The sequence below is a fragment of the Carcharodon carcharias genome, chromosome 2 (assembly GCF_017639515.1).
Source record: "Carcharodon carcharias isolate sCarCar2 chromosome 2, sCarCar2.pri, whole genome shotgun sequence".
In the NCBI taxonomy this organism is placed as follows: Eukaryota; Metazoa; Chordata; class Chondrichthyes; order Lamniformes; family Lamnidae; genus Carcharodon; species Carcharodon carcharias.
Window position 1 is genome coordinate 229,005,041 of NC_054468.1, and position 20,727 is coordinate 229,025,767.

Genomic DNA, 20,727 nt, shown 5'->3' on the forward strand with positions numbered 1-20,727 from the left:
TTTTCCAACCCAGCCCCATTGCATTAACATAAGATTTGAAAGCACAAAATTGGCACGGATGCTTTTCAAAATTAAATTTCACTTGCAAGTACTTCACATTACATTGGTTTTGCTTTATTCATGTGTGCATCACGGTTATTTGTTGAGATTGGCTCAGTCAGGCAGCTAAATGTACTGGCCTCATGGTTGAGAGGCCCTGATGCTTACAGGGGATTAGGGACATTTCCTTTATTGTGGAAGAAACAATGTTGTGTTTTTTTATCTTCAGTCTTTATTGAAGGTTCAGGTAAGTGTCCAGTGTTGTACTCGCCACTCTGTGGGAAGCGGGTGAACTTGCAGGTTCAGCTGGGCCACCCTTCAATACGTTGTAAAGGACATTGTCTGAGATCACTGTCAGCGGGGGTAATTGGTGAACTCAAAGCCCTGTAAGGACTTTGCCAGACAACACCCTGAGGTGGACCCACATGTGGGACATTACTGATTCTGCCCTTTAGGTCCCTCATCATCTTACCTTGACTGACCGTCCCCACCTCCCCTTCCCACTATAGCCGTGACACCAGGCCTCTTTCCCCTTCACTCCTCCATGCCCCCAGCCCTACCCTCTGTCTTCCCCTGGATCTCCCATGCCCCAACTCTCCCCCCTCCCCCATTACAGACTCAACCCGTGGGTCCCCAGCCTCCTTGTTGGCTTTCAATCTACTGCTCCCATCCCTTTTGTGGCAGAGCTCAGCAAGGAAAACTGTTGACCTTACACACAACTACGCAAGGCTGACAGGTGGATGCCACCTTTTATATGATCGTGAACTGGGTGCCATGAGATGCTTGGGCATATTAATGAGTATTCGTGGAATGCAGATGTATTACAGTACAGACCACATTTAGAATATTGTGAGCAATTTTGGGCCCCGTATCTCAGGAAGGATGTTCTGGCCCTGGAGAGGGTCCAGAGGAGGTTCATGAGAATAATCCCAGGAATGAAAGGCTTAACATATGAGGAACGTTTGAGGACTCTGGGTCTATACTCGATGGAGTTTAGAAGGATGAGGGGGGATCTGATTGAAAGTTACAGAATACTGAAAGGCCTGGATACAGTGGACGTGGAGAAGATGTTTCCATTAGTAGGAGAGACTAGGACCCGAGGGCACAGCCTCAGAGTAAAAGGAAGACCTTTTAGAACTGAGATGAGGAGAAACTTCTTTAGCCAGAGAGTGGTGAATCTATGGAATTCATTGCCACAGAAGGCTGTGGAGGCCAGGTCATTGAGTGTATTTACGACCGAGATAGATAGGCTCTTGATTGGTAAAGGGATCAAAAGTTACGGGGAGAAGGCGGGAGAATTGGGTTGAGAAACCTATCAGCCATGATTGAATGGCGGAGCAGACTCGATGGGCCGATTGGCCTAATTTCTGCTCCTATGTCTTAAGGTCTTATAGTACGATCCTCCCACAGTCCGACGTGAGGCTCGACATGTCACAAACTTGCTTCGGACTTTAGCTCTGCATCTCAACCACCAGAGGGAAATTGAAATTTTGCGCCCCGCCTAATTAAGTCACCTCACACATCACATTTCCTATCCTTGTAAGCTTCATAAAGTCCTCCCTTCAGGTACCCGTTATTCCAATAATTAACCACCCAAACCTCTCGATTAGATTCCAGTTTGTAACTCATTCTAGCCATCCATTATTCTATATATAAACCATCTGAACCCTTCAATTAAGTCCAAAGTCACTTGATCCTTCTAAGCATGCTACACTTACGACATGCCACAACTCAGATAACTCCTATGTTATGTCCCAAGATATTATCTTACTGAAAGAATTCTATCAAATTTATATTTGAATGAGTCAACACTGACTGCTCACATCATCTTCCTCAGTGGCCCATCCCATAAATTGACCTCAGTTCACTGAGAAATCATTTGGTTGAATAGATTTGGGATGGGCCGAATTACTCATTTCCTACCGCCACCCCCCCACCCCCCTCCCATCCCACCCCTGACCCCGGTCCCCGGACCCCCACCTCCTCCCTTGTCCGCACCCCCCAGCTTCAAGTGAAGGCCATGCCCTCTGGCTCGTGGTGTCTCGGCAATGTATTACCGCTTGTCCAGGTAAACATTATCTCACCGGCTGCTTGAGGGGGAAGGCAGGGATCGTGTGGTAAAAGCCAAACAGAGTGGGCAGTGGGAAAATCTCCCCGAGGGTCACTGAATAACCTCCCCCGCTCGCAGCAAGGTACAGTCAGTAAGAGCTAGCAAAATGAAAGAGGTGACTTGAAAGGGCCGATGCTCAAGTGGCTGCGGCTTGAAGGGAATGTGCTGTCGTGGGCCGTGGAAAGAGAACTTATTCAGTAAGTGACTCAGCCCACTCCATAGCTGCAGCTTCATTATCCGCGGCTTTAGTCACTTCATTGGCTCAAACCGGCTTTTTGGGAAAAAAAAACGTTATATCCCCCTTTCCCTCGGTTTTGTTGGCGTCCTGAGAAGGGACTTGGCTGCCCCCCGTCCATGTAGTAGCCCCTGGGCGGAACCCTGTGCTCTCGCTGGGGGAGGGAGGGTGGGGGGGGGGGGGGGCGGGTGCGAGCTGGGAAGAGCGGGATGGGGAACCCTGCGCCGCCCTGCCTCTGGCAGAATTAAGGGCGGGATTTTCCGTGACACGGGGACGGGCGGGAGCCAGACCCGATTGGGTGTAAAATAGGCGCGTGGTGATGTCAGGGGCGGGCATCCCGAAGTCGTCGTGCCCGATATTTCGGCTGGTGGGCCCACGCAGGAATCGGCAGCGCGCCCACTGACAACTAAGAGGCCGACTTAAGGCCGTTAACGCATTTTAAAGTAAGTACGGATTTTCACTGTCCGTCCGACGTTACCATTGGCGAGCGGGCAAACCCACCAGACGGCCTTTGGGTTTTAGAGGAAACCTCATCCACGGGCGAGGTGTCTGGTACTAATTTCAAAAGAAAAGAAAAGTTTTGACAGAATTTTCTATAATCTACACGTTCGCGTGAGGGAGTCGAACAGAATTTTCAGAATCTACACGTTCGCGTGAGGGAGTCGAACAGAATTTTCAGAATCTACACGTTCGCGTGAGGGAGTTGAACGTGTGGACATTTTTTTTTCCCCCCGCATTTCCAAAACTTTACTTCATGGTTTAAGATTCTTCAGCTCGCTGAGGCAGCTCTCTGCCTTCAGGTGGGGGGGGTGGGGGGGCCTTTCATTCCGCCCTCCTCCCCCCCCCCCCCCTCCCCGCACCCCCCCCATCCCCCGCCCCCATCCCCGGCAGCGCTGAGCCTTTCAGTGCGGCTGTAGGGGTTGGGCGGGTGGGGGGGAGTGGGGGGGAGTGGGGGGGGGGTTCCTGTTTCCCAGCCGCTCCCAGGATCGTCCACCGCGCTCGCCCGACACAGCCCGACAATCCTTCCCTGTGTCCCGGGTGGGAAGGTCAACACTGCGCCTGCGGTGCCACCTGTCGGCGTCCTCAAGTGGCCAATCGATCAGCGCTGAAGTGCTTCGTCCCACCCTCGCCCTTGTTGCCCACCCTCCTCCACCCCTCCCCCCATGACCGCCACCCCCCCCCACCCCCACCCCCCCCCCCATCCCCAACCCTGTGAATCTCCTCTCTCCTTCCCCTCCCCCCCCCCCCCCCGCCCCCTGCCACATTACTTACTTGTGTCCTGTGTCACTCCGCAATCCTGGGGCTGTTTTTTTTTTTCCCCCCCCCAGCAGCAGCAGCAGCAGCAGCAGCAGCCCATGCCTAACCTGTTGCACTGCTGAGCCCGTGGGCTGCCAGCCTCTGATTGGTCGGCGGCTGTCTGCAGGCAAGATTTCTGCCCCCCACCCCCCCCCACCCCGGGGTCTTGGTTCCAGGGGGGCAGGGCCCGCTGCAGTGGCCTCACTGCTGCCTGATTGGTTTGTGATCCCGCGGGGCCTTCCTGAAAAGAGGCTGAGCGGGTCTCTCTCTGACTCGCCAGCCACAGCAGACGATGGCCTAGTTTCTGCTGCTATGTCTTGCGGTCTTGTTATCAGATCAGCCGTGATCTCATTTGAATGGCGGAGCAGACTCGATGGGCCGAAGGGCCTACTTCTGCTCCTACGTCTTATGGCCTTACTCTGCCCACAAACATCCCAGATGTCCCACTTGTTCTGCTCCATGTGAGATATGCCCCATGAATACCTGCTCAATGTAGCGACTAAAGTCACGTTCCTGACGTCTTTCCCTGCCCACTCTTTTCGTAATCTCTCTGTAAGTGTGCCCTAAAATGACTTGGTATTCCCAGTGAAATTGTAAAGGAATTTCTTTCCACCATTTGCTTTCATTAGGAGTACCAGTCAGAGTTAACCTCCAGGAACACACACACACTGTCACAAAGCACATCTCTCCCCTCTCGTGTTTATATTGCTCTTTAACCTGAAGGAACAGGTTCCTGTCACCGAACCCATCCCACCCTCCAGAAATGGAAACTCCATTTTTTCAACGTGTTTCTGACTGAGGACCAGAGAAACCTCTCCACCCGTTAAATGTGAGCAGTCCTCAAAGGCTGGTTGTAGACAGGTGTCCCACGGTCTCTCATATTTAGGCACCTGACAATGCATCGTTGCCCCATTAGCAGAATCGGGCACAGCGTGAGTTAGATCCAGAGTAAAGCTTCTTGTTAGGACTGGTCAGCTTGCCACAACTCACAGAGTGGATGGATACAGGGACAGTGTTTCCTCTTGTGGGGAAGAGCATAACTAGAGGCCATCGATATAAGATAGTCACCTAGGAAACCAAAATAGGGAATTCATAGGAAACTTCCTCATCCAAAGAGTGATCAGAAAGTGGAACCAGTTACCACAGGGAGTGATTGGAGCGAATAGCATAGATGCATTTAAGAGGAAGTTAGACAAACATTTGGGGGAGAAGTAAATAGAGGGCTACGATGGTAGACTTAGATGAGGAAAGATGTGAGAGGCTCGAGTGGAGCATAAACACAGAATGGACCGGTTGGGCTGAATGGCCTGTTTCTGTTCTGTATATCCTATGTAACTCCCATCCCCAAAGTATTTCTTAACGCACCAATGTGATATTTCCATTTCTCAGAAAAAAAGGAAAAAATTTACATTTAGCAGGGTGTCCAGAGCCAATGATGTGCTTTGGAAGTGTAACTACTGTTGTAACATAGCCGTGACAGCTAGTTTGTACACGGCAAGCTACCACAAGTCTAATACACTTATAGATAAGGCTATAGTGATGTTGACTGAGAGGTAACTATTGCCCAGGAATCCGGGGATAACTCTCCTGCTCTGCTTCCGAATTTTTGGCCATGGGATCTTTTATCTCCACCTGAGAGGATCTGGGTTAATGTCTCATCTGAAAGCCAGCACCTCTGACAACCCAGCAATCAGTCAGTCCTGCACTGGCGTGTCAGCCTCGATTTTTGTACTCAGGGATCTGGATCTTGAAGCCAGGATCTTCTGACTCAGAGGTGAGAGTGCTCTTCCCCATGTCATATCTGACTCTCAAGGAGCATTGTTCTGGCAGTTCTGAGTCATATTGCCAATTTATAGTGTTTTGCTGCTTGTTTATTTACACATGGGTCTGTATCGACACACCTCAGAGTTTGATAGCCCATATGAAAGTTGATATTAGTCTATGATTCATCTGGGCTATTTCCAATTTGGGGCTCACTGTGTATTTAAATGTACAACACTGTCTTGTTTCCATGCCACACGTTAGTTCAGGTTTCTGGAACCATCTTGCAGCAAGACCTAGATAATATCCATGCTTGGGCTGACAATTGGCAATAACATTCTTGTCACACAAGTGTCAGGCAATGGCCATCTCCAGCAAGAGAGAATCCAACCATCACCCCTTGATGTTCAATGACATTATCATTACTGAATCCCCCACAATCAACATCCTGGGGGTTACCATTGACCAGAAACTGAACTGAACTAGCCATATAAATACTTTGGCTACAAGAGCAGGTCAGAGGCTCAGAATCCTGCGACAAGTAACTCATCGCCTGACTCCCCAAAGCCTGTCCACCATACACAAGGCACAAGACAGGAGTGTGATGGAATACTCTCCACTTGCCTGAATGAGTGCAGCTCCCACAACACTCGAGAAACTGGACACCATCCAGGACAAAGCAGTCTGCTTGATTGGCACCACATCTACAAACATTCACTCCCTCCACTACTGACGCACAGTAGCAGCAGTGTGTACTATCTACAAGATGCACTGCAGAAATTCACCAAGGCTCCTTCGACAGCACCTTCCAAACCCACGACCACTATCATCTAGAAGGACAAGTGCAACAGATAGATGGGAACACCACCACCTGGAATTTCCCTCCAAGTTGCTCACCATCCTGACTTGGAAATATATCGGCCATTCCTTCACTGTCACTGGGTCAAAATCCTGGAACTCCCTCCCTAACAGCACTGTGGGTGCACCTACACCACAAGGACAGCAGCGGTTCAAGAAGGCAGCTCACCACCACTTTCTCAAGGGGCAATTAGGGATGGGCAATAAATGCTGGGTCCAGCCAGCAAAGCCCACATCCCGTGAATGAATCAAAAAATAACAAGCGGCTCAGTATAACTCCGTGTGATGCCACAGAGAGGTACAAGCTATCAGCTTGTCCCCCCATACCAGTTTGCATAAGGCGGCAATACATGTGAGCAACTGAGTCAACAAACCAGACAGACAATACTGAGTCTATCTTTCTTTTTCCGGGTGAGAACTGCACTCCAGGTTTAGGCTGACGGATAGACAGGAAAAGATGTCCCCAAGTACAACCACTTTCATTCTGCCATCCTTTCTCAGTGTTGGCTCTCGGTGAGGAGCTTGTAATGCAGAATTCTTTCAAAGGTTCACAGATTGAGAGTGAAAGTTTGGTTGAAGAGGCCCAGAAAGTTTTGAAGTTTCTTTTTATAGTCAACATACTTATTTGGGGGCAGGCATTGCTGAACCAAGAGCAGTAAAAGAGTAAAAGATTTGCATTAATATAGTTCCTGTCATGATACCCCAAAACACTTTATCGCCACTGCAGCACTTTTTTGAAATGTGCTCACTTTTGTAATGTAGGAAAGGTGACAATTTGTGCACAGCAAGATCCCACCATCAGCAATTCCCAAGTCAGGGGGAAGCATTTTCTCATCATCTATCCTGTTAAGACCCTTAAGAATTTAATATTCGATCACCTATTGTTTTTCGAGACTCCAGGCAATAAAGGTCTAGTCTGCTCAGTCTCTCCTGAGAGGACAACCCCTTATCCCAGGAATCAGTCAAATGAACCTCCTTTTCTTGCACTCTCACTAGGGCCAGTATGTCCTTCCTTGGGTAAGGAGGCCGAAATTACACTCAGTACTCCAGGTGTAGCAAATGAATTACTTTGAAGTGTTTAATATGGAGCAGTAGATAAATACACATGCACGTACAATCGTGTATGCGCACGTGCTCACTCATGCAGATGTGTGCGCGCACACAGATGTGCACATAAACGCGCGCACACACACGTGCGTACACACACGCATACATGTTTGCGCGCACACATGCACATACAGCCATGTGCGCATACACACGTGGGCACACAGACACACACACACATACACACACGTTGCTGTATCTGACACAATGGTACTTCTGTAAAGATTTCTTTACTAATGTGCATTTCTTTCGCCTTCACAGCCACTACGTTACTAACCCAGACGACCACCAGACCCACCTACTGTTCTACCCCAGGTTCTGGATGTCAAGGTAGGGCCAAGGGTCACTGGTTTCGGAGTAAGACAAACTGGCCGTCATGGTCAGTACCACTATTCTAAATAAAGTCATTAACTTTCAATAGGGTCGATTTTCAATTGGCCCCGGCCCCTCTTTCGCTTGGCAAAGTTTATCCGATGAATAATTGAGCCTCGTTGACTGAAACAAAAAATTGCTGGTCAAAGCCCCCACTTCTGGATGTTCCCCAGCAGTTCCTGTTCAAAAGGAGGTCACAACTGGGGTCAGACCAGAGGCTGAAACTAAGACTTTCTGACCGGCTTCCTTTCGGACTGCCTGGCCACTGGGTGTTGAGGTGGCCTGAGTTTGGTATTTTAAATGGCCATTCTCTGGTTCAGCTGATTTCCTGGTCCTGTGACAGTCCGGTAGATATTCTGAGGGCACGATCTCTAGGAGAATGGGAAGGGGAATGAGAGAGAGAGAGAGATTTATCTACGTTTTCTTGGACCATAAGTGCCTGGAAAAGTCTTTCAATTCACTTGATGTCATAACTGGTCTCTCAAAACTTTCTTGTTATTTCAATTCACCTGATGCTGACATTTTTTTCTCCACCTTTTATTTGTGGCACATTCTGGTCGTTGAGCTGAAACTGACACACAAGAAGGGCGTTGGAAGATTCCAGAAATTCCAAATCTTTCCCTTGTGAAAACAAACATTAAAAAAAAAACAGTTTATTTTTTAAACACGATGGGCTCTTGGGAAAGAGTATTCCCGACCGGAAAATGTTGGGAGGGGAGTCCAGAATAGCTTTTATGAGGGAGGTTAATCAAAAATTCCACAGAGTCTTAGGCCACACAGGGAGGCCATTCAAGCCATCATGCCGATGCCAGCCCTTTGAGGGAGCTATCTCGAGTTTGAGGATGTAAAATGTAAAGAGGAAAGGTTAAGAGTTATTAAGTACATACCTGTTGCACGGAGATGGGACTTTCTTAACACACTGTAAAACACGCCAAGCCTAGTTAACAAATAAGTTGATAAGATAAATTTAATCTCACTTCTTACATCAGTGTTTATCTGGGTGATGTGATTGGCCAAATCACATGCCAAACAAACTTCACCTGAATATTAAAATCAGGATCATTTTTTTCAGTTGTGAGTGATAGTCTCCCAGGAAAACCACCTCTTGATCTCATTAATAATGTGATGATAATTCCACCAAATCAAATTCTACAGGTAAAAACCATTCTGGAGATTTAAAAAATTCCTCTACAGCTCTCTATAAGTGACCAAAACTCGGCCAAAGGATCGTTCTGACCCTGATAATTCTATGCAACACCGACCCTTTATACTAGGTGACCTCTGCCCAAGCCATAAACAGTCCCAGCTGTTGCTTGATGGAATTCAGCAAATCAGAATTCACTTCATGAACCAGCAGCCTGTTCCAGAATCTTGACACCATCCAGGATAAAGCAGCCCCATCCTCCACCTTAAACATTCACTCCCTTCACCACCAACGCACAGTGACAGCAGTGTGTACCATAATGCATTTTTTTCCAATAGTGGAGGGGTCAATAACCAGGGGTCATAGATTTAAGGTAAGAGGTAGCAGGCTAAGAGGGGAGTTGAGGAGAATTTTTTTCAGCCAGAGGGTGGTGGGAGTCTGGAACTCACTGCCTGAAAGGGTGGTTGAGTCAGAAACTCTTGTAACATTTAAGAAGTATTTAGATTTTCACTTGTGTTGCCATAGCCTCCAGGGCTATGGGCCAAGTGCTGGAAAATGGGATTAGTGTAGTCAGATCTTTGTTGACCGACAAGGACATGATGGGCTGAATGGCCTCCTTCTGTGCTGTAAACGTCTATGAGCCATCTGCAAGATGCACTGCAGCAATTCACCAAGGCTCCTTCAACATGACCCCCCCAACCCGGGACCTCTACCACCTAGAAGGACAAGGGCTGCAAACATATGGGAACGTCTCCAAGCCCCCCACACACACACCATCCTGAACCGGAACTATATCGCTGTCCCTTCACTGTCACTGGGCCAACCTTGAATTCCCCCCCTAACAGCACCATGGGCGCACCTCCACCTCGTGGACTCCAGTGGTATAAGAGGATGGCTCACCACCACCTTCTCAGTGGCCATCAGTGATGGGTGACCTTAATTGCCAGCTTCACTCGGATCCCGTGAACAAATAAAAAATATTTTTGTAGTTGGAACAAACAAACAGAAAAGGCAATCTCGCTCGGCCATCTAAGAAGTAAATTAAGCCTGCTATAGATGTGAATGAGGAGCCTACGCCGATTTAAGGCCCCAGTGCAGAAATGGGTTTAGGTTGTGTGGTGCTGACCAAGCTCATACCACTCAGCGTTCTCAAGTGATCAATAATGCAAACACTACAATGAGAGCTCAGTCTGAGGCGAGGCAGGTTGCCTGATACGCCTCTTAAGAAAACACATGAGTCATTTATGGAGGCACCGGCAATTTGTGATAAAGCTGTTACCTAGGCCCCAGGCCGACTGGACTTTGGGTAGCACCCGCTTTCTGGGTGTTGACTCATCTCCACCCCAACCAGCACCTTTCAGGAGAGGGGGGAGGGGGAGAAAAGGGGAAGAAGAGCAGCGAGTTCAAAATTAAAACCAGTTAATTGTTGGCCAAACTTTAATGGCTCTCTCACCAACACCCTGCCTTAACTCTCTCTGCCTTAGCAGCCTTCCCAGCCAGTAGCATGGGCTGAGGTAGTTCATTCGTTAAAACCCTAGCCTCTTTATGTTGTAGTTTTCCCCTTTGATCCCATTTATGTGAGGGCATTGTGCCTGCACAGATTGTAAGGCAGCCAGCTTACAGCCTTTTGTTTTGTGCGAACGGTCAATGGTTTGAATTGGTTGAAGTGTCAGAGGAGGGTGTAGAGACCAATGGCCCAACAGGATCGCGGAGCTTTGTTGACATTCTGTCACCAAAAAAGACGGGATAGAGAAGCTGGGACATGAACTGCGGAGGCTGCTGGAGGGATATGCTGAAAAGGATTTGTGTAATCAGGGCAGTTGTATGTCATTCGCTATCGATATGGGTTCATCTTGAAATTCTGTATAATTGTCACTCTTGACGTGCATCTGTAATCCATTCCTGGGATCTGGCTCGCAGACACAAAACAGAAAGCAGACTACCTGGATCACTGGAAGTATGCCAGAAGCATAAATCACTTGCTGCTGATTGTCGACAGCTACTGCGAAGCACCTCCTTGGCTCTCCTTTAGATTGACTTAAAATGTAACTCTGGTCCCAGAGATCCTAGTAGAGAGCCTTGCCCCTTGACAGTAGCCCTGCTTTGCAAATGAACCTGCACAACAACAACAACGCTCATTTTATATAGCACATTTAAAGCAATAAAACATCCCAAAGCCTTTCACAGGAGGGTTCTCAAGCAAATTTTGACACCGAGCCACATAAGGAGACTTTTGCACAAGTGACCTGAAGCTTGGGCAAGAGTGGATTTTAAGGAGTGAAAAGGAGGAGAGGGTGGGAGAGATATTTAAGGAGTGAATTCCAGAGCTTGGGGCTCAGGCAGCTGAAGACCCAACTGTTGATCATATGGAAGAATTAAAATCTGTGATGCTCAAAAAGCCAGATTTGGAGGACAACCGTGATCCTGGAGGTTTGCGGGGCTGGGGGAGATCACAGAGACAGGGAGGGGCAAGGCCAAGGAGAGATTGAGAAGGTTTGAATTGCGTCCACTATATTTTGCTAGATGTAACAAATACTACTAGTATATGATGAGTGTTCCAGTTCACCCAGGGAGTCCAAGTTGCTTTTCCATGCATGTTGTAGCCTGGAGCTATGGATAGTGGTGGTAGAGGTTCCAATGTTCTTTCCATCACGTGGCTGACCAGGAATCTCTCCCACTTTTACCACTGGCCATTGGCAGGATTTGCAGGTGAATACTCAATGTTTTTGGTAGTATTACATGGCCATCAAGCCTTGGGTTGGGTCTTGAACCCAGGGCTTCTAGCTCAGAGACAGGGACATTGCCCACTGCACCACAAGACCACCCTAGTATGTGACACCACTGCTTCAAAACAGAAATAAGGGATGAATGAAGGGATATGAATCACATGGTTGCCATGATAACTGTAAATTTTATTCTTGCACCATTGGCAAGTATTTATTTTCCATCCTGAGTTGCCATTTGAAGAGGTGGTGGCGGGCTGTCTTCTTGAGCAGTTTGAGACAACTCATGTGGCCACTTCAGGGGGCAGTTAAGAATTAAATGCATTAGGATGGGACTGGAGTCACCTATCGGTCAAACTGGGTAAGGATGGCAGGTTTCCTTCCCTGAAGGATGTTACCTTTAGTGGAACCAGTGAGAGTGGGAAAGCGTGAGGGTGGGTGGAAGGAACAATAGCTGGAAGCTGATTGGACTCCATATGAGGTGCTCTTCATCTCAACTACTCCACATGATAGTGAGTTCCACAGGTGGTGGCTCCAGTGCTGAACTGCTGACCCAGGGGTTGAAGTTCAAACCCTGTCCTGATAATTTATGCCCTATGGGCGAATCCTAGAAATATGCCGGATTGTTTTAACAACCCCGTTGATTCGTTAGTGTTCTTTAAGAGCTCATCTTCAAACTATGCACTACGATCTTCTAAATTCACCTCAGATGCCAGATACTGCCTGATTTTAATGTCATATTTAAGGAATGGTACCGACAACAACACAGCACTCCCTGACTACTGCACTGAAGCGTCAGTTCAGATTATGTGCTGAAGTCTCCAATGTGGGATGGGAACATACAACCTTCCAAGGTCAGAGGGGAGACAGTCACCACTGAGAGCCAAGGCTGACATGAGTCCCTTGCAATGGTAAAATCCATGATCATTGCAAAAATGTGCAAAACACGTGGGCAAGGGAGGTATCATTCCTTTTAACGGTGTGGAGGTTCAGTAACCACGTGTGATGACTAACTCCTTTACCCTACCTGAAATAACCTGCAGTTACCTGCATATTTCTTCCTTGTCTTGTTAACAGCTACCACATCAGCTCACTCCAGCACTAGCACCACTAACACGCATGGCACTAACAGCCCTGAACCCTTCACTTCTGGTAAGCAAAGTGTGTTTGAAACATTCTATTCTTATTTCGTTACATTTCCAATTATCAATTACTATGTGCATAATTATAATGGGAAAAAAACTGATTCAGGGATGTCATGATGTAATGATACCCTCACACCAGTAGTGGTGGTGCAGCTCCTCTATTGGGAGAAGGTTAATCACAATGTGACGTGTTTTTAAGATAATTCCCCTTATAGATGTGTCCGTCGTTATTTGTGACAGAAAATGTTGAGGAAAAAGCCTACACGGGTGTTGAAGATGAAAAACAATTTGCAATATACCATATTAGAATAATCTCTGGCAGAAAGAATATATTAAATCCAACCATGCCTTGGTATATTCTGAAATATTGTTTGCTATATGATATGAAACATTAAAGTATGGTATATTATGGAACAGAATGGTATAGTATGGTACTACAAGTGTGTAGTGTAATATATAACAGGTTGCAATATACAGTTATAGCATGTTGTAATACATAAAACATATATACCCTCTTACCCTCTTACCCTCTCACTCACTCTCACTCTGGCATGGACTCGATGGGCCTAATGGCTTCCATCTGTGCCATATTGAATCTATGACTTTATATTATAGTATGTGGGGTGTAGTGTAACATGACGGAATGGATTTCATATACGGTTGAGTGTACAGAGGATTACAAAGGGGAGAATCTTCCCCATCAAGGAGAGTTAAATCGCCTGAAATTGACATCAGGTCTGGATCTTGAGGCCAGCCTGCCCTCTTCTGGGTTTCTCCCAGGTGGATTCCGAGGATCTACCTTAGATCTGGTGGGAAACCTAGTAAGACAATTAAAAAGGGAATTTGGAGTTCCTTTAATCCTGGATTCTGCCGGTTCCAGCCTGGACATCTTCTATCCTGACCTGTCAGCACCTTTCCAGGGTCACTGAGGCAAGTACACAGTGAGAAGAGCTTTTTTTCAGTGAAACTGATAGGTCGGGAAGCCTTTTATCAATGCCTGGTGAGAGGCGGCTTTTCAAAGCACTTCCTGGAGGGCGCCGGACCTGTCTGGAACTTCACTCCCTTTCAGCTGTACGTCTCTGCTTCCAGACTTCACCATGACATGGGGGCAGCTTATGCAGCTCCACCTCTCTGATGAGGGTCAATAGCAGAGGCCACATTAGCACCAACAGCGCGAGCAGGAGCACAAGCTCTCAGCAGCACCTCCCCCAAAAGGGCAGAGGAGATAGACTCAGAAATTCAAGTGGAAGGAGGCGAATCCCCCACCGCCGAGTCTCCAGGCAGAAGATCAGATGTCTTGACATGTCTGAACACCAGTACCTCAGGAGACTCAGTATCTCCTGTCAGGTCACTGCCCAGTGCAGCAGGTGGGCACATATTACCAATGGCCAGTAAGGTGCCAGTAACTGGAAGGTCACCTCTGCACCCCACAACTCACATCCCTGCCCACCCTAGGTGCCTGCCTCTCACCATGTTGTGTGCTCTCTTCTCCTGTAAGGAGAGAAACAGCGAGCTATGAGTGTTCATAATGGCTTGTGTGGGGAGGAGGGAAGGACAGTGTTTGTGGAGGACGACGTTAATTCTGTGATATCCAATTCTGTTGAGAAGTTACTACTGAATCTGCTTCCACCGCCCTTTGCATTCCAGGTCATAACTCTGAGCGTAAAAGAACTTCTCCTCATCTACCCTCTGATCCTTTTGGGTGAAGCCCTTTGAGATTGTTTTACACAACAAACTTCCCCATAGAATCACATCTTTAATGAAAGTGACTGGAAAATGAGGTTTGCAGAAGTTGCTGCTTGTTCTGGTATTCTGGTAGCCAAGATTGTTTAGTTCTGCCTCTCTACGGAATCTAGATTAGTTTAAAAAAGAAACCCTCTAAAATGAAAAAGAAACTGTTGGAACTGTTAGACACTGGATCAATACCTATATGGGGAAAAAGAAATCTGAGCAACTTAGATCTGACGTTTCATCAGAAGATAAATCACCTCGCTGATGTGCCAGCTGGCACTTAAGACTGGAGAATTCTTTAGGAGCATGGTTTATAAGAGCATGAGAAACAAGAGAAAGAGTAGGCCTTATAAGAGCAGGTCAGAATCTGGGAATCTTATGGTGAAAAACTCACCTCCTGACTCCCCAAAGTCTGTACCAACTACAAGCTATGAGTCAGGAGTGTGATGGAAGGCTCTCCAGTTGCCTCGATGAGTGCAACACTCAAGCAGCTAGACACCATATGATAGTGAGTTCCACTGGTAGTGGCTCCAGTGCTGAACTGCTGACCCAGGGGTTGAAGTTCAAACCCTGTCCTGATAACTTGTGCCCTGTGGGCGAATCCTAGAAATATGCTGGATTGTTTTAACAACCCCGTTGGTTCATTAGTCTTCTTTAAGAGCTCATCTTCAAACTAAAGCAGCTCACTTGATTGGCACCCCATCCACCACCTTCAACATTCACTCCCTCCACCGCAGAAGTATGTACCATCTATAAGATGCACTGCAGCAACTCACCAAGGCTCCTTCGATAGCACCTTCCAAACCCACAAACTCTACCACCTAGAAGGATAAGGGCAGCAGATAGATGGAACACCAGCACCTAAATTCCCCTCCAAGTCACTCACCATCCTGACTTGAAAATATATCACCATTCCTTCACTGTCACTGGGTCAAAATTCTGGAACTCTCTCCCTGACAGCCCTGTGGGTGTACCTGCAGCGCAGGGATTGCAGTTGTTCAAGAAGGCAGCTCACCACCACCTTCTCAGTAGCAATTAAGGATGGGCAACAGATATTGGCCTCACCACAATGTCCACTTCATGTGAAAGAATAAAATTAAATGGCCTCTCAAGCCTGCTCTGCCATTCCATAGCATCGTTGGCTGATCTGATCTTGCCCTCAATTCCACTTTCCTGTCTGTTATCCAGGGTCCTTAAATTCTCTGTGTTTCAAAAACCCTTGAACATGTTCAGTGACTCAGCCTCCACTGTTCTCTGGGTTAGAGAATTCCAGAATTGGGTCCACTGCATTTCACTATATGTACCAAATACTACTAGTATGTGATGAGTGTTCCAGTTCACTCAGGGTGTCCAAGATGCTTTTCCATGCATGTTGTAGCCTGGAGCTATGGATAGTGGTGGTAGAGGCTGCAATGTTCTTTCCATCACATGACTGACCAGGAATGTCTCCCAATTTTACCACTGGCCATTGGCAGGATTTGCAGGTGAATACTCAATGTTTTTGGTAGTATTACATGGCCATCACGCCTTGGGTTGGGGCTTGAACCCAGGGCTTCTAGCTCAGAGACAGGGACATTGCCCACTGCACCACAAGACCACCCTAGTATGTGACACCACTGCTTCAAAACAGAAATAAGGGATAAATGAAGGGATATGAATAACACGGTTGCCATGATGACTGCACCATTGGCAAGTATTTATTTTCCATCCTGAGTTGCCATTTGAAGAGGTGGTGGCGGGCTGTCTTCTTGAGCAGTTTGAGACAACTCATGTGGCCACTTCAGGGGGCAGTTAAGAATTAAATGCGTTAGGATGGGACTGGAGTCACCTATCGGTCAAACTGGGTAAGGATGGCAGGTTTCCTTCCCTGAAGGATGTTATCTTTAGTGGAACCAGTGAGAGTGGGAAAGCGTGAGGGTGGGTGGAAGGAACAATAGCTGGAAGCTGATTGGACTCCATATGAGGTGCTCTTCATCTCAACTACTCCACATGATAGTGAGTTCCACTGGTATTGGCTACAGTGCTGAACTGCTGACCCAGGGGTTGAAGTTCAAACCCTGTCCTGATAACTTGTGCCCTATGGGAGAATCCTAGAAATATGCCAGATTGTTTTAACAACCCCGTTGGTTCGTTAGTGTTCTTTAAGAGCTCATCTTCAAACTATGCACTGCGATCTTCTAAATTCACCACAGATGCCAGACACTGCCTGATTTTAATGTCATATTTAAGGAATGGTACCGACAACAACACAGCACTCCCTGACTACTGCACTGAAGCGTCATTCAGATTATGTGCTGAAGTCTCCAATGTGGGATGGGAACATACAACCTTCCAAGGTCAGAGGGGAGACTGTCACTGCTGAGAGCCACGGCTGACATGAGTCCCTTGCAATGGTAAAATCCATGATCATTGCAAAAATGTGCAAAACACGTGGGCAAGGGAGGTATCATTCCGTTTAACGGTGTGGAGATTCAGTAACCATGTGTGATGACTAACTCCTTTACCCTACCTGAAATAACCTGCAGTTACCTGCATATTTCTTCCTTGTCTTGTTAACAGCTACCACATCAGCTCACTCCAGCACTAGCACCACTAACACGCATGGCACTAACAGCTCTGAGCTCTTCACTTCTGGTAAGCAAAGTGTGTTTGAATCATTCTAATCTTATTTCGTTACATTTCCAATTATCAATTACTATGTGCATAATTATAATGGAAAAAAACTGATTCAGGGATGTCATGATGTAATGATACCCTCACACCAGTAGTGGTGGTGCAGCTCCTCTGTTGGGAGAAGATTAGTCACAAAGTGATGTGTTTTTAAGATAATTCCCCTTATAGATGTGTCCGTTGATATTTGTGACAGAAAATGTTGAGAAAAAGCCTACACAGGTGTTGAAGATGAAAAACAATTTGCAATATACCATATTAGAATAATCTCTGGCAGAAAGAATATATTAAATCCAACCATGCCTTGGTATATGCTGAAATATTGTTTGCTATATGATATGAAACATTAAAGTATGGTATATTATGGAACAGAATGGTATAGTATGGTACTACAAGTGTGTAGTGTAATATATAACAGTTTGCAATATACAGTTATAGCATTTTGTAATACATAAAACATATATACCCTCTTACCCTCTTACCCTCTCACTCACTCTCACTCTGGCATGGACTAGATGGGCCTAATGGCTTCCATCTGTGCCATATTGAATCTATGACTTTATATTATAGTATGTGGGGTGTAGTGTATCATGACGGAATGGATTTCATATACAGTTGAGTGTACAGAGGATTACAAAGGGGAGAATCTTCCCCATCAAGGAGAGTTAAATCGCCTGAAATTGACATCAGGTCTGGATCTTGAGGCCAGCCTGCCCTCTTCTGGGTTTCTCCCAGGTGGATTCCGAGGATCTACCTTAGATCTGGTGGGAAACCTAGTAAGACAATTAAAAAGGGAATTTGGAGTTCCTTTAATCCTGGATTCTGCCGGTTCCAGCCTGGACATCTTCTATCCTGACCTGTCAGCACCTTTCCAGGGTCACTGAGGCAAGTACACAGTGAGAAGAGCTTTTTTTCAGTGAAACTGATAGGTCGGGAAGCCTTTTATCAATGCCTGGTGAGAGGCGGCTTTTCAAAGCACTTCCTGGAGGGCGCCGGACCTGTCTGGAACTTCACTCCCTTTCAGCTGCACTTCTCTGCTTCCAGACTTCACCATGACATGGGGGCAGCTTCACCTCTCTGATGAGGGTCAATAGCAGAGGCCACATTAGCACCAACAGCGCGAGCAGGAGCACAAGCTCTCAGCAGCACCTCCCCCAAAAGGGCAGAGGAGATAGACTCAGATATTCAACTGGAAGGAGGCGAATCCCCCACCGCCGAGTCTCCAGGCAGAAGATCAGATGTCTTGACATGTCTGAACACCAGTACCTCAGGAGACTCAGTATCTCCTATCAGGTCACTGCCCAGTGCAGCAGGTGGGCACATATTACCAATGGCCAGTAAGGTGCCAGTAACTGGAGGGTCACCTCCGCACCCCACAACTCACATCCCTGCCCACCCTAGGTGCCTGCCTCTCACCATGTTGTGTGCTCTCTTCTCCTGTAAGGAGAGAAACAGCGAGCTATGAGTGTTCATAATAGCTTGTGTGGGGAGGAGGGAAGGACAGTGTTTGTGGAGGATGACGTTAATTCTGTGATATCCAATTCTGTTGAGAAGTTACTACTGAATCTGCTTCCACCGCCCTTTGCATTCCAGGTCATAACTCTGAGCGTAAAAGAACTTCTCCTCATCTACCCTCTGATCCTTTTGGGTGAAGCCCTTTGAGATTGTTTTACACAACAAACTTCCCCATAGAATCACATCTTTAATGAAAGTGACTGGAAAATGAGCACAGGTTTGCAGAAGTTGCTGCTTGTTCTGGTATTCTGGTAGCCAAGATTGTTTAATTCTGCATCTCTACGGAATCTAGATTAGTTTAAAAAAGAAACCCTCTAAAATGAAACAGAAAATGTTGGAACTGTTAGACAACTGGATCAATATCTATATGGGGAAAAAGAAATCTGAGCAAGTTATATCTGACGTTTCATCAGAAGATAAATCACCTCGCTGATGTGCCAGCTGGCACCTAAGACTGGACAATTCTTTAGGAACATGGTTTACAAGAGCATGAGAATCAAGAGAAAGAGTAGGCCTTATAAGAGCAGGTCAGAATCTGGGAATCTTATGGTGATAAACTCACCTCCTGACTCCCCAAAGTCTGTATCAACTACAAGCTACAAGTCCGGAGTGTGATGGAAGTCTCTCCAGTTGCCTCGATGAGTGCAACACTCAAACAGCTAGACATAATATGATAGTGAGTTCCACTGGTAGTGGCTCCAGTGCTGAACTGCTGACCCAGGGGTTGAAGTTCAAACCCTGTCCTGATTACTTGTGCCCTATGGGCGAATCCTAGAAATATGCCGGATTGTTTTAACAACCCCGTTGGTTCATTAGTCTTCTTTAAGAGCTCATCTTCAAACTAAAGCAGCTCACTTGTTTGGCACCCCATCCACGACCTTCAACATTCACTCCCTCCACCACAGCAGTGTGTACCATCTATAAGATGCGCTGCAGCAACTCACCAAGGCTCCTTCGATAGCACCTTCCAAACCCACAAACTCTACCACCTAGAAGGATAAGGGCAGCAGATAGATGGGACCACCAGCATCTAAATTCCCCTCCAAGTCACTCACCATCCTGACTTGGAAATATATCACCATTCCTTCACTGTCACTGTGTCAAAATTCTGGAACTCTCTCCCTGACATCCCTGTGGGTGTACTTGCAGCACATGGATTGCAGATGTTCAAGAAGGCGGCTCACCACCACCTTCTCAAGGGCAATTAAGGATGGGCAACAAATATTGGCCTCACCACAATGTCCACTTCATGTGAAAGAATAAAATTAAATGGCCCCTCAAGCCTGCTCTGCCATTCCATAGCGTCGTTGGCTGATCTGATCCTGCACTCAATTCCACTTTTCTGTCTGTTATCCAGGGTCCTTAAATTCTCTATAGTTCAAAAATCTGTCGATCTCACCCTTGAACATGTTCAGTGACTCAGCCTCTACTGTTCTCTGGGTTAGAGAATTCCAGAATTGGGTCCACTGCACTTTACTATATGTACCAAATGCTACTAGTATGTGATGAGTGTTCCAGTTCACTCAGGGTGTCCAAGTCGCTTTTCCATGCATGTTATAGCCTGGAGCTCTGGTCGAGGCTCCAATGTTCTTTCCATCACGTGACTGACCAGGAATCTCTCTCACATTTACCACCAGCCATTGGCAGGATTTGCAGGTGAATACTCAATGTTTTTGGTAGTATTACATGGCCATCAAGCCTTGGGTTGGGTCTTGAACCCAGGGCTTCTAGCTCAGAGACAGGGACATTGCCCACTGCACCACAAGACCATAATAATAAAAACAAAAAACTGTGGATGCTGGAAATCCAGAACAAAAACAGAAAAACCTGGAAAAACTCAGCAAATAGAATATCACCAACTTCGACACCTATGTGTTCTTTTGTTCTGCTGTCTGTGACATCTTTTGATGATCTGCTTCTATCACTGCTTTTGCCTACAACCACAGCACCCCCCTCCACTTCTCTCCCCCAACACAACCACCCCCCCCCGCCACCGACCACCTTAAACCAGCTTATATTTCACC

General features: G+C 46.9%; 1 protein-coding gene across 15 annotated transcripts in view; it reads left to right on the top strand.

Annotated features, from left to right (window-relative positions):
• adgrg6 (adhesion G protein-coupled receptor G6) overlaps positions 1–20,727 on the top strand; it is a 277,537-nt gene that overhangs the window by 184,629 nt on the left and 72,181 nt on the right. For 10 of the 15 annotated variants that reach the window (XM_041180994.1, XM_041180979.1, XM_041181012.1 and 7 more), the window contains 3 exons: positions 7,665–7,733; positions 12,720–12,794; positions 17,078–17,152. In XM_041180994.1, coding sequence (XP_041036928.1) covers positions 7,665–7,733; positions 12,720–12,794; positions 17,078–17,152 — 219 coding nt within the window. The remainder of the gene's footprint in view (positions 1–7,664; positions 7,734–12,719; positions 12,795–17,077; positions 17,153–20,727) is intronic. The other 5 variants (XM_041181029.1, XM_041181037.1, XM_041181042.1 and 2 more) reach the window with 2 other exon arrangements.